The 14,975-nt window shown below is 39.7% G+C and overlaps 1 protein-coding gene across 3 annotated transcripts in view; it reads right to left on the bottom strand.

Annotated features, from left to right (window-relative positions):
• hrob (homologous recombination factor with OB-fold) overlaps positions 1 to 14,975 on the bottom strand; it is a 59,899-nt gene that overhangs the window by 18,053 nt on the left and 26,871 nt on the right. For all 3 annotated transcript variants that reach the window (XM_043675167.1, XM_043675166.1, XM_043675164.1), the window contains exons 4-6: positions 9,970 to 10,053; positions 5,662 to 5,814; positions 3,972 to 4,080 (exon numbers count right to left, since the gene is read on the bottom strand). In XM_043675167.1, coding sequence (XP_043531102.1) covers positions 3,972 to 4,080; positions 5,662 to 5,814; positions 9,970 to 10,053 — 346 coding nt within the window. The remainder of the gene's footprint in view (positions 1 to 3,971; positions 4,081 to 5,661; positions 5,815 to 9,969; positions 10,054 to 14,975) is intronic.

Below are 14,975 nucleotides of genomic sequence, written 5' to 3'. Positions count from 1 at the left end.
TGCTTTATCTGTACAATGTCTCTTCATAGCCTTTACTCTGGCTCATTCCTGGTGGCAAGGTGTTGTTAGGAAGAAAGCAAACTGTTAGTTTCCCCAAGTCCAACTCAGACAAAATATAATAATAAAATGGTGGTTATCAATTGAAGGGAAGAAAATGCCAGTTGAAAAAGAGTGGAAAAATAATTTGACATGTCCATTGCAAACTGGATTCTATTAATGTGAGCATGGACCAGATTTACATCCATGGCAGGAAAACAATGTTGGTGCTCAAATTAAAATGCAAAACTCAGGACCAGCTCAGACATGAACTTTCAGTTTTGGTATCAAGATTTTTGGAATTATCTACTTTGGACATTTTGGTTCCTCCATAGTTGGATTTATAAATGAAAAGGATTTTTAAATAAATGTTATTTTGAAGCAGTACTTTTAAACAGTCAAGATGCACAAGTTAAAAAAGGCTCTACCAGCTTCAAACAGAAGAATTAAAATCAGACATTAATGCTGCTACAAGGGATAATTGGGGAGTTACATAGACTCAGAGGCTCAAACATTCACATAACAGGTAGATTAACCCTGCCCTTTGAAACTAGTTTAATTCAAAGCTCAAAAAAAAAGACAAATTGACAGCTTTTTGTTCGGAGTTTGTAGCTGACCTTCCAATGGTCACAAGGTTCACGAGCCCAGATCGTACTTGAGGACAGAAATATGTTTATACTAACAGTCATGTTTTGTTAAAGGAAATCTGCAAAGACTTTCAACAAAGTATGCATGCTAGAAATGCTCAAGGATAGTTAGTATATCTTGATTAAGTCAAGAAAGAAACTGATGTGGGGAAGCAGGGCATCAGTACTGATTGCATTATGTGAAATCTGATCGTAACTGTTATACTTTATTTTCCCTTGCTGCGAATTGAGGCTGTTCAACAATTCACATCAAGCTCATTTCACGTCACGGAAATTGAAGTGGATCCAAATTACAAAAGGAGCAGTGTTGTTTTATATCTTTGGATGATGCTGTTACACAAGCAGATCTATGACAGCGAGAGTCAACTCTCATAGAAATGCACAGAGTGCTGACAGGAGGGGTGACTGACACCACTGAACCCAAAAACATTCGAAAAGCAATAACTAGTTAAATTAGGAGTTGTGCCACAGAACTGGTATCTATCAGGTAATGTGGAGATCATTGTGGGTAGGTCTATATGTTGGATGATGCTAAGATTATTATGTCAACTAGCCTGCTTACATTGATTCGAGAGTGTGGTACTGGAATAGCACTGCAGGTCAGGCAGCATCCAAAGAGCAGGAGAATCAACCTTTTGGGCATAAGCCCTTCATCAGAAATCCTGCTTTCTCCTGCCTACATTGATTGCCAATCTAAAGACATTAATTTAGGCAATTTGGGATTGACTTCATGGCTGAGAGATTATCCTGTAAGTACTTGATTATACAGATAGGTAGCTTTCAGATTTGACCCTTGATTAGTGCAGCTATTCTGGTTGTTGGGCAGTGGCAAGAACATTACAGCTAGTCTTAATGCTTATTCTAAGAGGATGGAATTACTGAAGTTTCTTGATTACCGCCCAATGGTTTTTGGTGGAAAACAGACTTCTGTCAGCTAGGATGCTTCCTTCTATCAAATAGTGTGCAGACTCTATATGCCAGAGGTTATAATTACTGCCAATTGACAGAAGTATGACAGGCCACCAAAAGCCTTAGCTCAGAAATAAGTCACTCAACCTCAGGACGAGGAAAGACTCAAACAAAATGATGCTTGTAAAAATAAGTAACAGTCAAGATCAAAATCTCCAAGAGAAAATGAGAAGAGAATTAATAAGTAATGCATGTTTGAATCAAGGTAAAAGCAATTAGCAACAGAGAGAACACTCCCAACTAAGCCATATAATCTATGTCAGTAAGACAGTTCATACTCTATGGTGCCCATTAGTTACTGAAGACAACAGCATATTGGACATAGAAGGATTCTGGATAATCCAAGAGGAGGATGGGAAAAACGTTGTGGCTTTAAAGCTACTTTTTCTGCTAGGTATTTTCAGCATTGGATCGGATTTTCTTGAATTCTAGAAGCAGTAATTACTGTTGCATTGTTTTGAAACTTTGGGGAAAAAATATCAAAACAACAAATAAGGAAGACAGGTTGCACTTGAATTGGAAGAGATTAGTCAGAGACTGGTGCAGTTGGGAAAAGGAGAAGTCAAACAGTCAGGGCAGGAGGGCAAAAAGGGAACCAGAGATAACTTTGACAAAAAAGGTTAAGGAGAATCCAAAGGAATCCTACAAATATATTAAGTACAAGAGTAACTAGCGAGAGAATAGGGTCCCTTAAATGATCAGCAAGGCAACCTATGGGAAGCAGCGTTACTAAATGAGTATTTTGCATCCGTGTTTGCTGTAGAGAAGGATATGGAAGGTAGAGAATGCCGGGAGTAAACAGCAACATCTTGAAAAATGTCCACATGACAGAGGTGGTGGTGTTGGACATCTTAAAATGCATAAAGTTGGATTAATCCCCAGGACCTGGTCAGGTGTACCTTAGAACTCTGTGGAAGCTAGGGAAGTAATTGCAAGGTCCCTTGTAGAGATATATGTATCATTAGCCACAGGTGAGATGCCAGAAGACTATAGGTTGGCTATCATGGTGCCACTATTAAGAAAGGTGGTAAGGAAAAGCCAGGGAACTGAAGACCAGTGAGCCTGACATCGGTGGTGGGCAAACTGTTGGAGGGAATCCGGAGGGACAGGATTTACATGTATTTGAAAAGGCAGAGACTGATTAGGGATAGTCAACATGGCTTTGTGTGGGGGAAATCGTGGGGTGGTGGAGGATTGCTTTTCAGACTGGAGGCCTGTGACCAGCCGCAAGCCACAAGGATCGGTGCTGGGTCCACTGCTTTACATCATTTATATAAATTGTTTGGATGCGAACATAGAAGGTAAGTTTGCAGATAACACTAAAATTGGAGGTGTACTGGATAGCGAAGGAGGTTATCTCAGAGTGCAATGGGATCTTGATCAGATTGCCAATGGGCCGAGGAGTGCCCGGTGGAGCTCAATTTAGAGAAATGTGAGGTGCTGCATTTTCAAAATACAAACCAGGGCAGGACTTATGCACTTCATTGTAAGGTCCTAGAGAGTGAAGAATGCGGTTGGTATGCTTGCCTTTATTGGTCAGTACATTGAGTTTAGAAGTTGGTAGTTCATGCTGCAGCTGTAGAGGACATTGGTTAGGCCACTTTTGGGATATTGTGTGCAATTCTGGTCTCCTTCCTATCGAAAGGATGTTGTGAAAGTTTAAAGGGTTCAGAAAAGACTTACAAGGATGTCGCCAGGATTGTAGGTTATGAGCTATCGGGAAAGGCCGAATAGCCTGGAGCTATTTTCCTTGGAACTTCAGAGGCTGAGTGACCTTATCGAGATTTATAAAATCATGAAGGGCATGAATAGGTTGAATAGCCAAAGTCTTTTCCCCAGGTTGGGGGAGTCCAAATCTAGAAAGCATAGGTTTAAGGTGAGAAGGGAAAAGATTTTAAAAAGGGTCCTAAGGGGGAGCTTTTTCATGCAGAGGGTGGTGCATGTATGGAATGAGTTGCCAGAGGAAGTGAAGGGTTGTAAAATTAAAACATTTAAAAGACATCTGGATGGGTATATGTATAGTAAAGGTTTAGAGGGATATGGGTCAAATGCTGGCAAATGGGACTAGATTAATTTAGGATATCTGGTCAGCATGAACGAGTTGGACCGAATAGTTTGCTTCCATGCTGTACATCCAAGACTCTGATTCTAATAATTTGAAGGTAAAGTCAGCGAGAGGTGATTGTAAAATGAAGTTCCTAATCCATATAGCTAATCTCATTGAAATAACTTGAGAACAATTTTATCTAAACCTGTGCTCAGATTGATCCAGACTGATAAAGATAGCACACCTGTGAAAACTCATAAGGAAAGTTCTACCTGATGGATCTTTAAAAACAGCACTGGCATCTGTATTTGTGCGTGTCAGTGACTTTACAAGAACTGCCATTTTTGGGACCTTGCCTTTGGGGAGCTGTTTTAAGGCTGCCTGTAGAAACAATGAAGTGTTGGTTAAAATATTAGAAACAAAAATAATTTATATTAGAGTAAGTTCAATAAAACAAAAGCAAATTCTATAAAACTAACAAGTGCACTCAGAACATTGTCTGCTCCATTTAATTTTAAAGAAAAATAACTTTTACCACGAGCCTTCTGATAACATCAAGATGACTCAAAGTACTTTGCAACAAATGAAGTATATTTCTAATCACAGCCACTTTTGTAATATAGGAATCATAGCAGCTAATTTTCATACAGCAAGCCAAGTCAAACAGCCATAGATAATGACTGAATAATCTGTTTTCATGATATTAGCTACAGTCATACATGGATCAGACTGTGTAAAGACAGGAAAGTATCCCTGAAGGATACTTGAAAACCATTACAGTTGTTAATTAAAGTGACCTTGAATAAAAACTAATTCCTGTCTAGCACTAGAAGCACAGGTTAGCAGCAATGTTCCTCTAATTTTCTCACTGGTTGTCCTAATGTCCAAGGCCCACCTGCAGTAACAACATCCAGAACCAGAAGTCAAATGCGGAATATCAGAGTGGTGTACAGCTGATAGAGACTATTGGTTAGGAATGTGATGCAATACACTCCACTCACCTAGATGAGTGCAGTTGTTACGACATGGGGTATAATTTAAACTGATTGGACGCAACAAATTAGTTTTTGTCTCCAGGCAACCAGCTACTCTAGCTGCTGGACCAAGGAATTAAGGGATATGGGGAGAGTGCAGGTAAGTAGCGTTGAAATGCCAGTCAGCCATGACTGAATGGCGGAGAGGACTCGATGGGCCGAATGGGCTTACGTCCACACCAGTTTCTTATGGTTTTATTGCATCTTGTTCAGAACACTTGGTGCCAACAGGTCGTTCTGCTAGCTTTCAACTCTTAAAAGGTACAGTGCACTTCTTCAACCTCATAGTTTCAAAGTGGAAAAAACTGACTATCAGACAACAAAACTGCCTGCTTGACTAGCATCCCATCTACCACATTAAATGTTAATTCCCTTTGTTACCAATGCAGTGCAGCAGTGTGTACACTGATACATATGATACACTGCAGCAACTCACTAAGCCTTCTCCAACAGTATCTTTCAAACCCACAGCTTCCATTACTTAGAACAAGGGCAATAGATGCATGAAAACATGACCATGTGCAAGTTCCTCCACAGGCCCCACACTACCTTGATTTGGAACTATATTGCCATTCCATCACTGTCATGGTGTCAAATTCCTATAGTTCCCTAACAAAGTTCCAGATATGGACTGGAATCGTTTGAGGCAGCAACTCTTCACCACCTTTTGTAAACAATTAGAAATCAGTAATAAATGTGGGCCTTGCTCGGAACACCTCGTGAACAAACCACAAAGAAAGAATTCAAATTCATAAACTGCCACATTGGGATCTGAATTTGTCTGTATAATTAGGGTTTCTTTCAAGATTTTTGTTTAGCAGAGTCACTATGTAATTGCATTGCACCCATGTGAATATTATAGATAATAAACTGTAAACCAAAAGGCTAGACATGATATCACGACTATAGGTATTTTTGTAAGTCATACTTTTCGTAGAACCATGACAATGCTGTAACTTCGAAGGAAACAGTCAGCATCTTCCTCATCCAATCTTAACTCTGCTTTCATGGTTGCCCACGGTCCTCTACCAAAGTCATCTTCAACAGATTGTTGAGAACCAGGGACCTCCTTAATGTGAGACTGAAAAATTATTCACAGTGAAACAATGTAGATAAATATTGAGAAGCATTTTTCACATTCATCAATCCACAGTACTGAAAAATCCAAATAGTTTTCCAGTTCCCATTTGGACTTCTGGCAATCCTGCTCTGCGCTTTCTTTGTAGTCCTTTGCTGGCTCATCAATCTTTAATATTACAGCAAAAATTCACACACAACTTGTAGAATATATATTCCCCTTAAGGGAAAAATGCAGTTAAGAGAAAGGAGGATGAATGAAAATAAATCAATAAAGAATGCAGTTTCTCATCCAACTATCAATAGAATATGGCTTTTCATGAAAAAAAAACAAAATATTAAGAATGACTTGCAGTAAAATAGTCACTTTTTCTGGGAAACAATTTCAAGAATTATGGAAGTCAATATTCACAATTAATCATCCATTTTTGTTAATCTTTTATTCGAGTTTGCTACCACTTAAACCAAGATACAACTTGGTATCACCTCTGACTCTGTATCCTGTCTAGAGCCTTAAGTATTTTCCATTTATTGTTTCATTGATGGAACAAACCTAACCATTTTTGCTGTTGGCTGCAATCTTTGCCGACACCAAGTTGGACTTTTGCTCATTGCAAAGACAATGTGCAGCCACCTAATGAACATGCCTAAAGTATTGCAAATGTTTTTTCTAAATCCTGATTGATGAGCTGATTGCAGTGTTAAGTCAGTTACCAGATGCTTGGCTAGTAATTACCACTGCAGCCTGCAAGCAGAAGATTTCAAAATGAAGGATCTACCATCTTCACCATTTCACTGAGGTGGCATACTGCTGTACAAGGGTGCAGTGGGGTGAAAAGACACTGATAAAGCCGGTCTTCAGTTGCATGGTTATTGTTTTGACTGAGCAGAGGAGAGTCAGAAACTGGAATTGATGTGGGCACACAACTTTGAAAACAACAAAATAAGGTAAAGTTGGAAGTTAATTGGCTGGTGAGAATTGTAGCTTTCTTTTCCCTCACTCCAAAGATAAGCAGTCAGTCTAAAGAGCAAGACTTTGAAATTAAGGGTTAAGTAAAACATTGAGATAGCTTCCTATAATTAAGTAATTTCAACAGATGGCAAGTCTCTGATTTTAAGAAAGGGCAGCAATATTTATTATCTAATAGACTAGAAGGCAGCTCTGATCAGGAGTGTACATGTCTGCAATGCATTGCATGCCCTGTGACTATAGTCAGTTGCAACCTCTCGAGCTCTATCTTATGGAACTCAGGCAGCCTCTGGAAGAACTGAGGTGCATCTTGGAGGTTGACAGTTTTGTGGATAACACATTTATGGCTGCGGCTACCTACACGTTAAACGTTTGCGGGGTGGGGTGGTGGTGTCAAGATTCACTCAGGCAGCATGCTGGAAATTAAGTCTCTCAAGGATGTGGTAAAACTTTAAAAGGGTTCAGAAAAGATTTACAAAGATGTTGCCATGGTTGGAGGGTTTGAGCTATAGGGAGAGGTTGAATAGGCTTTGGCTGTTTTCCCTGGAGCTTCAGAAGCTAAGGGGTGACCTTATAGAGATTTATAAAATCTGAGGGGCATGGATCAGGTAAATAGACAAGTTCTTTTCCTGAAGTTAGGGGAGTCCAGAACTACAGAGCATGGGTTTAGGGTGAGAGGGGAAAAATTTAAAAAGGGACTTGTGAGGCAACTTTTTCACACAAAGGGTGGTGCGTGCATGGAATGAGCTACCAGAGGAAGTGGTGGAGGCTGGCATAATTACAACTTTTAAAAGACATCTGGATGGGTCTAAGAATAGGAAGAGTTTAGAGGGATATGGGCCAAATGCTGGCAAATGAGACTAGATTATTTTAGGATATCTGTTCGGCATGGGTATGTTGGACCAAAGGGTCTGTTTCCATGCTGTACCTCTCTATGACTCTAAGTCATCACAAAAGCTGAAAATTTAAAAAGGAACACAGAATTCCCCAATTTACCTGTCTTTTATATCCAGGATGCCAGAAAGCAAAGACCAGGCTTCTGGTCTTTCAGTTTAACAACAAGAAAATTACTATCTATAACAAGTAATTAGCCATTTGTCATAAACCATGGTCACATAACTCTTAATTAAAACTGTAGTCTCCTTATTAACTCGCTTTTACACACAAAAAAGGGTTGTGGACAGAGAGATAAAAGGAGGTAAAGTATTCAGTGGTTTCTTTGCACAAGGGTTGCGGAGATGATTTTCGTCAGAATGCTCCCCTCCCAATCATCCTTCTCAGGATGTTCCCACTGGTTTGCAAGAGCCTAAGTGGCTGACAAACTTAGAAAATCTCTTATGAATTAAAAACTACAGCTTACAGCAATCACTGAAATAACTACTAATTAGTTTTCTTCAGGCTTAAAGTGATTTACTCTAGTGAACAGAAAGAGAGCTCCTAAATTGACGGTGGTCCAAAAAATAATGTTGTTTACAGCCCCAAAAGGTGCTCAGCAATTCGAGAACCAGTCACAAAGTTGTTGGCAGGCAGTTCAATTTTCATTGGTTTGCGGGCTCATGACCAATCCATTGATTGTTGCCAAAGCTCCATTTGTACACAACATTTGGGTTCAGAGCATCGACAACCACTGCTGCAACCCACAGCTGTGCAATCAGTGCTCATAATGAGTATCAAGTTACTTTACTTCAAATAATACAGCATTCCTTACAATCCCTGGTTTTGAAAACAGTTCTTTTCTCACTTCAGTCTATGACTGAAAAAAAAAGAAACAAAAAAAAGCATAGTCTTTACAAGAGGAATGGGTGACATATCAGTAGTTAGGAAAAAGAAAACCAGGCACATAATGCAGGAGTCCTCAGAGATACATAACATCTATTTCCTACCGCTGCACTGACCTCTGAGGTTAGTGCATATTAGCAGCTTCCAGAAACAAAAAGTCACTTCATCTGTAGACTGATAGGTGCTTGGACCATTCAAGGAACATGCTACTGAAAGGCAATGCTGTCTTGCTTTCCAACTACTGCTGAGTTCAACATAACAATGAAAGTAATGGCTAAACTGAGAAGTGCAGCCAAAGCCAAGTCCATAGCTCTACAATTGGTTCATCTTTGAGGAGTGAGACACATACAGAGTGAGACAGAAGAGGTCTGAAATTGGCAAGCAGAGCATTCAAAGTAATAATGTGGAGATTACTCTTGGTACAAATCAATATAAAAATGGGAAGTCAAAACAAGTGAATATGGGACTGTAAAGATTGTGCCGGACGGAGATCTTTAGATTCTTGTGACATTGGGAACATAGCTTGGAGAGATGGAACGCCCTCAGATACTGAAGCAGCCAATGTCCAAATGCAGCAAGACTTGGACAATATTCAGGTTTGGGATGACAAGTGACAAATAACAACATGTGTGCACATATTGACAAGTGCCAGGAAATGAACATCTCCACTAAGACAGAAGCTAATCATCACCGCATGACATTTAATTGCATTGCAAAATCATTGATTTCCAACCCCGACTAACAACATCCTACTATTGACCAAAAACAGAACTGAACTAGTCATACATGTATAGTGGATCCAAGAACAGGTCAGAGGCTACGAATTCTACAACAAGCAACTCAGATCCCAACTCCCCAAAGCCTGTCCATGATCTACAAGGCTCAAGTCAGGAGTGTGATGGAATACTCCCACTTGCCTGAAGGGGTGCATCACCAATACTCCTCACGATTTGCACCTCGATTTACTCCCTCCATCACTAATGCATTGTGGTAATAGTGTGTACCATATTGAAAATGTACTGCAGTAACAGACTAAGCCTCTTTTGACAGCACCTTCCAGAAATGCAACTTTTGCTCCTTAGAAACACACATGCAGCATGGTAATGCTACCATCTACAAATTCTACTTGAAGCTCAGATACTATCATGAATTCAAATAGCAATTACTGTTCCTTTACTGTCACTGGGTCAAAATCCTGCAACTCCCTTCATAACAGCACTGTGGGTGTAGCTTCAACACATGGACTGCAGCACTTCAAGACAGTGGTTTACCACCACCCTCTGAGGGACACCTTAGGGATATGCAATATGCTTTCATCTCATCTTTCACAGAATGTACATGAAAATATGCCAGGCAACAAGCTACATTATAATATTTCTGGAAACTGTGCAAATCTGTCTGCAGGCTTACCTGAGGCCTTAGCTTTGGCACTGCACCATGAGTTGGCGTCTGTGGATCTGAAATTAAGACATCATCTAGGTTTTTCCCAAGTTGCTGGAAGACAAGCATGGTGAGCAGTCAATTACCAGACAACATGTTTTAAAGAGTTAGTTACAAATTCAGCATCAGTTTCAATTACACTAGTCCATGCTGCATAAACTAAAAATTACATTTGGAATTAAAGTCCTTTTATTGTTACAGAATACATGTCTAATGTATTGGTATGGTTCCTCATTATTCTTGGATATTTTAAGGATACATATTCAAATATCTAGCTACAAGCCTTGGAACTACATTGTTAATAATGTTCAACATTGTTAATTATTTTATTTACTAGATTAGATTAGATTACTTACAGTGTGGAAACAGGCCCTTCGGCCCAACAAGTCCACACTGACCTGCCGAAGTGCAACCCACCCAGACCCATTCCCCTACATTTACTCCTACACCTAACACTATGGGCAATTTAGCATGGCCAATTCACCTAATCTGCACATTTTTGGATTGTGGGAGGAGACTGGAGCACCCAGAGGAAACCCACGCAAACAGGGGGAGAATGTGCAAACTCCACACAGAGTAGCCTGAGGCGGGAATTGAACCTGGGTCTCTGGCGCTGTAAGGCAGCAGTGCTATCCACTGTGCCACCGTGCCGCCCAATAAAATATACAATTACTATGAACACAAAGGAAATGAAAAGCTGGACTTTAAGGCATGGAAGCAGAAGTAGGCTTGTCAGTCCATCAGGTCTCCTCTACAATTTAGCTAATAATCCTCACCTCCACTTTCCTGCTTTATCCCCATAATCCTCGATTCCCTGACTAGTTAAAACTTTGCCTATTTCAGCCTTGCATACACTTACCATCCCAACCTCAATAGTCTTCTGTGGTAAAGAACTTAACTGATACACTACTTTTAGAAGAATTTTCTCCAACTCTAGTCCAAATCTGCATGGGACAATAACCTCTCCACATTTACCATAATAAGCCTGTTAATAATAAGACCACAAAAAATAGAAATAGGAATAGACCATTTGGCCCTTGAGCCTGCCCCTCCATTCAATAGAATCATGATTGACCTGACACTCATTAATAACTTAAAAACCCAGGATGCAGTCCATCATATCCAGAAGACTTAAGAGCCTTTAGAAAACCCATTAGTTTCATGAGAACTATTTCTCTGGTGATAATTAGTGTACTTATTTCCTACCACTCTCCATTATATAGTAATTTAGAATGCTATTGGTGAATTTACTGTGAAGACTGACGCAAAATATTTATTTATCTTCTCTGCCATTTCTTTGTTCACCATTATTTTCAAAGCCTTGTGCTCTAAAAGACCTGTGTTCACTTGGGCTGCTCCCTTTGTTTTTATATATATAAAAGAAGCTCTTAGAGTCATAGAGATATACAGCACGGAAATAGACCCTTCAGTCCAACTTGTCCATGCCGACCAGATATCCTAACCTAATCTAGGTCCCATTTGCCAGCACTTGGTCTATATCCCTTTAAACCTTTCCCATTCATATACCCATGCAAATGTCTTTCAAATGTTGTAATTGTACCAGCCTCTCTCACTTCCTCTGGCAGCTCATTCAATACACTCATCACCCTCTGTGTGAAAAGATTGCCCCTTAGGTCCCTTTTAAATCTATCTCCTCTCACCTTAAAGCTATGCCTTCTAGTTTTGGACTCCCCACCTCAGGGAAAATACCTTGTCTATTTATGTTATCCATGATTTATTAAACGCCTATCAGGTCACCCCTCAGCCTCCGACACTCCAGGGAAAACAGCCCCAGCCTGTTCAGCCTCTCCCTATAGCTCAAATCCTCCAATCCTGGCAACATCCTTCTTAATCTTTTCTGAACTCTTTTCTGAACCCTTTAAACTTTCACAACATCCTTCCGATAGGAAGGAGACCAGAATTGCAAGCAATATTCCAACAGTGGTCTAACCAATGTCCTGTACAGCTGCAACATGACCTCCCAACTCCTATACTCAATGCTCTGACCGATACAGGAAAGCATACAAAACTCCTTCTTCGCCACCCTATCTACCTGCAACTCTACTTTCAAGGAACTATGAACCTGCACTCTAAGGTCTCTTTGCTCAGCAACACTCCCTAGGACCTTACCATTAAGTGTACATTGTCTGTTTTTATATTACTTGCTAGTTTAGCGCCACAGTTTATTATCTATTTTTAGTGTCTTTTGGTCATCTTTCATTAGCTTAAAAGAAACTCTCCCAATCCTCTGGTTTACCACTAAACTTTGCCACATTTTATGCTTTCTTTCCTTTAAATTTGATATAATCCTTAACTTACTTGGTTAGCCATGTTTTTGCCCTTTCTAGAATCCTTCTTTCTCACCAGGTCTTTCATTGATCCTAAACCAGCTTTTATACTATACTCCTTTTCCAGACCACTCCAGCCAACAGTGCCTTCATTTCTTTGTAAGATTAGTAGTATAGATGTTTGACCCTCAAACTGACTTCTAAATTCCCCTGGCCTCATTACACAATACCAGATTGAAAACAGCCTGAGCTATGGTTGGATTTGCAACACATTGACCTAGGAATCTGTCCAAATACACAGTGAACATTTGTGGATACCTTTACTAATTTAAATGTATCCAATCTCCACAAAGATTAAAGTCAACTAGATTATTGCACTACCTTTTGTTTCAAACAAACCCCTACTAGTCCTGATAGTCCTAAAGAACAGTATATGGATTACTCTAACTAGTGTAATCTTCCCCTTGCAACTTCTTACCTCCACCCATACGGATTGTGCATTATCCAATTAGATTAAATTACACAGTGTGGAAACAGGCCCTTCGGCCCAACAAGTCCATGCCAACCCGCCGAAGTGCAACCCACCAAGACCATTCCCCTACATTTAACCCCTTCACCTAACACTAGGGGCAATTTAGTATGGCCATTTCACTTAACCTGCACATTTTTGGACTGAGGGGGGAAACCGGAGCACCTGGAGGAATCCCACGCAGACACGGGGAGAATGTGCAAACTCCACTCAGACAGTCGCCTGAGGCAGGAATTGAACCCGGGTCTCTGGCGCTGTGAGGCAGCAGTGCTAACAATCACAGGTGATTTCCTCTCTCATATGTTATAGTTAGTTAATAATATTTTAATATCAAGTTTATCACAAACATGGCCATGGAATATCAGTATTATTTTAGTTATCATATAACTAAAATAATTTAAGGAAATTCAAGTGCCCGTATTAAGCTCATATCACCTTACGCTTGGTCAGTCAAATATTCCTCCCTCCATAGACTTTGAAAAACACACCCTCTTTCAAACGTCCATCCTCAATGAAATAAATCAATCATATGAGCTCCGTCAGTTCATCCATTTGCAAATTAAGACGTCAAGCATTTAACAAGAAATCTCCCAATCAATAAATGTCCCACTGTACAAAGCAGCTGTTGTTACCTCACTATTATTTAGCACCAAGACCTGGACTATGCCTCAGCAACTCAACTGCATTATATAAATTATACCAGCAATGCTGCTGCTGAATCCTCAGTGTAATGAGAGGACGTCTGAACAAATATCATCATCTTTCTTGAAGGCATTTCCACAAACATTTTGGCAAGATTGGAAAATCAACCACAGTGCACTGGCACAGTCTCAGTGGCTGAACAGTACCCATGGCAAGTATTCCAGAGGAGTAGAGAGAAAATGCTACAACACCCTGAAGCTCTCTTTGAAGCAGACAGAGCAGCTGCAGAAAAGGAAAAAAATCCTGAATCCCACTATTTCATAGGGTATCCTGACCCAAATGTCCATAGATCTACACATCGGCTATTCAGTCCAGTGAAGACAATCAGAAACCTGCAACCCTGAACAGATATCACCTTCAAATTGGGGGACAGCTGACAATGATGTCAAGCAATACTGGATAGCAAAGTACACCCATTAGTTTTACAAGCAGCAATCAGCTTACGGTGATTTTTAATTTTCTAGTTAAGTACCAAATGGGGAGGAGCAGAACATGGAAATACAAGTAGTCATTTCACTTACTTTTTGTGTGTTTAACTGAATAATGAATGACTGAGAAAGTTTCATATTAAGGTAAATTATACAATACCCAAATGTTCAAAAGGTTGCCCTATCAAACTTAGGAGCTTTGAGATACAGGACGACCAATGCAATGCCGACGGGTGATTTAATACTGAAAATAATCCTAAAGTATATTGGTACTAACACTAAATACACCTAATTACAAATTTATTTCTGAAGTTGTTTCACACAGCAGAACTGAATAGGGAAAATTTACATATAATTAGTAATGCATCACCACAAAAGTAAACTTGTCAGATGAATGACACTTCTGAAATAATTAATGAAGTTCAATGAAAAGACAAATGATTTCCATCTTGAATCTCTACAAATAATCTTCGACCTGGATAGGCAAAGCAAAGCAGAGGTCAAATTAAAGCAAAGTACATTAGGTACAGTAATGATCTTATTTTATGAAAAATTTGTGTATAATTTACCAATGTCAGGAAAAGGAAAATGCAAAGATTATTGATAGAAGCTTATGGAAGTGAAGAAAGACAAGCAATTATATTGCGAGGGACACTGGCCCCCTCACATACTGACACCTTCTCATTCCCCTGCCTTTTCAATTTGTTATTAACTATTTATCCTCCAAACTTTAAAACCTGTTTCGGCTTCCAACAATTTCAGACAGAATACCCGTTGTGTTAAAAAAAAAATAAGCCTTGCATAATGCTCCCACTATTCTTTGGACGATTGAGAATATGTTCTCCAGCTATCCATTTAGTGCTCACTAACTACCTCAGAACAAGGCTAGCAAATATTATATTCAGTTTTTTGTTTGACTTAAGCCCTCCATCCAGAGGATGCTCTGTGCCCTTACTTCTTCCAAGGCCCTCAAGCCTGCTTAGCCATTCAACTACATCATGGATGATTTTCTACTTCAATGCCATTTTC

The sequence above is a fragment of the Chiloscyllium plagiosum genome, chromosome 33 (assembly GCF_004010195.1).
Source record: "Chiloscyllium plagiosum isolate BGI_BamShark_2017 chromosome 33, ASM401019v2, whole genome shotgun sequence".
NCBI lineage: Eukaryota > Metazoa > Chordata > Chondrichthyes > Orectolobiformes > Hemiscylliidae > Chiloscyllium > Chiloscyllium plagiosum.
Note: the sequence above shows the minus strand (reverse complement) of the source record. Positions and strands in the feature narration are given on the sequence as shown.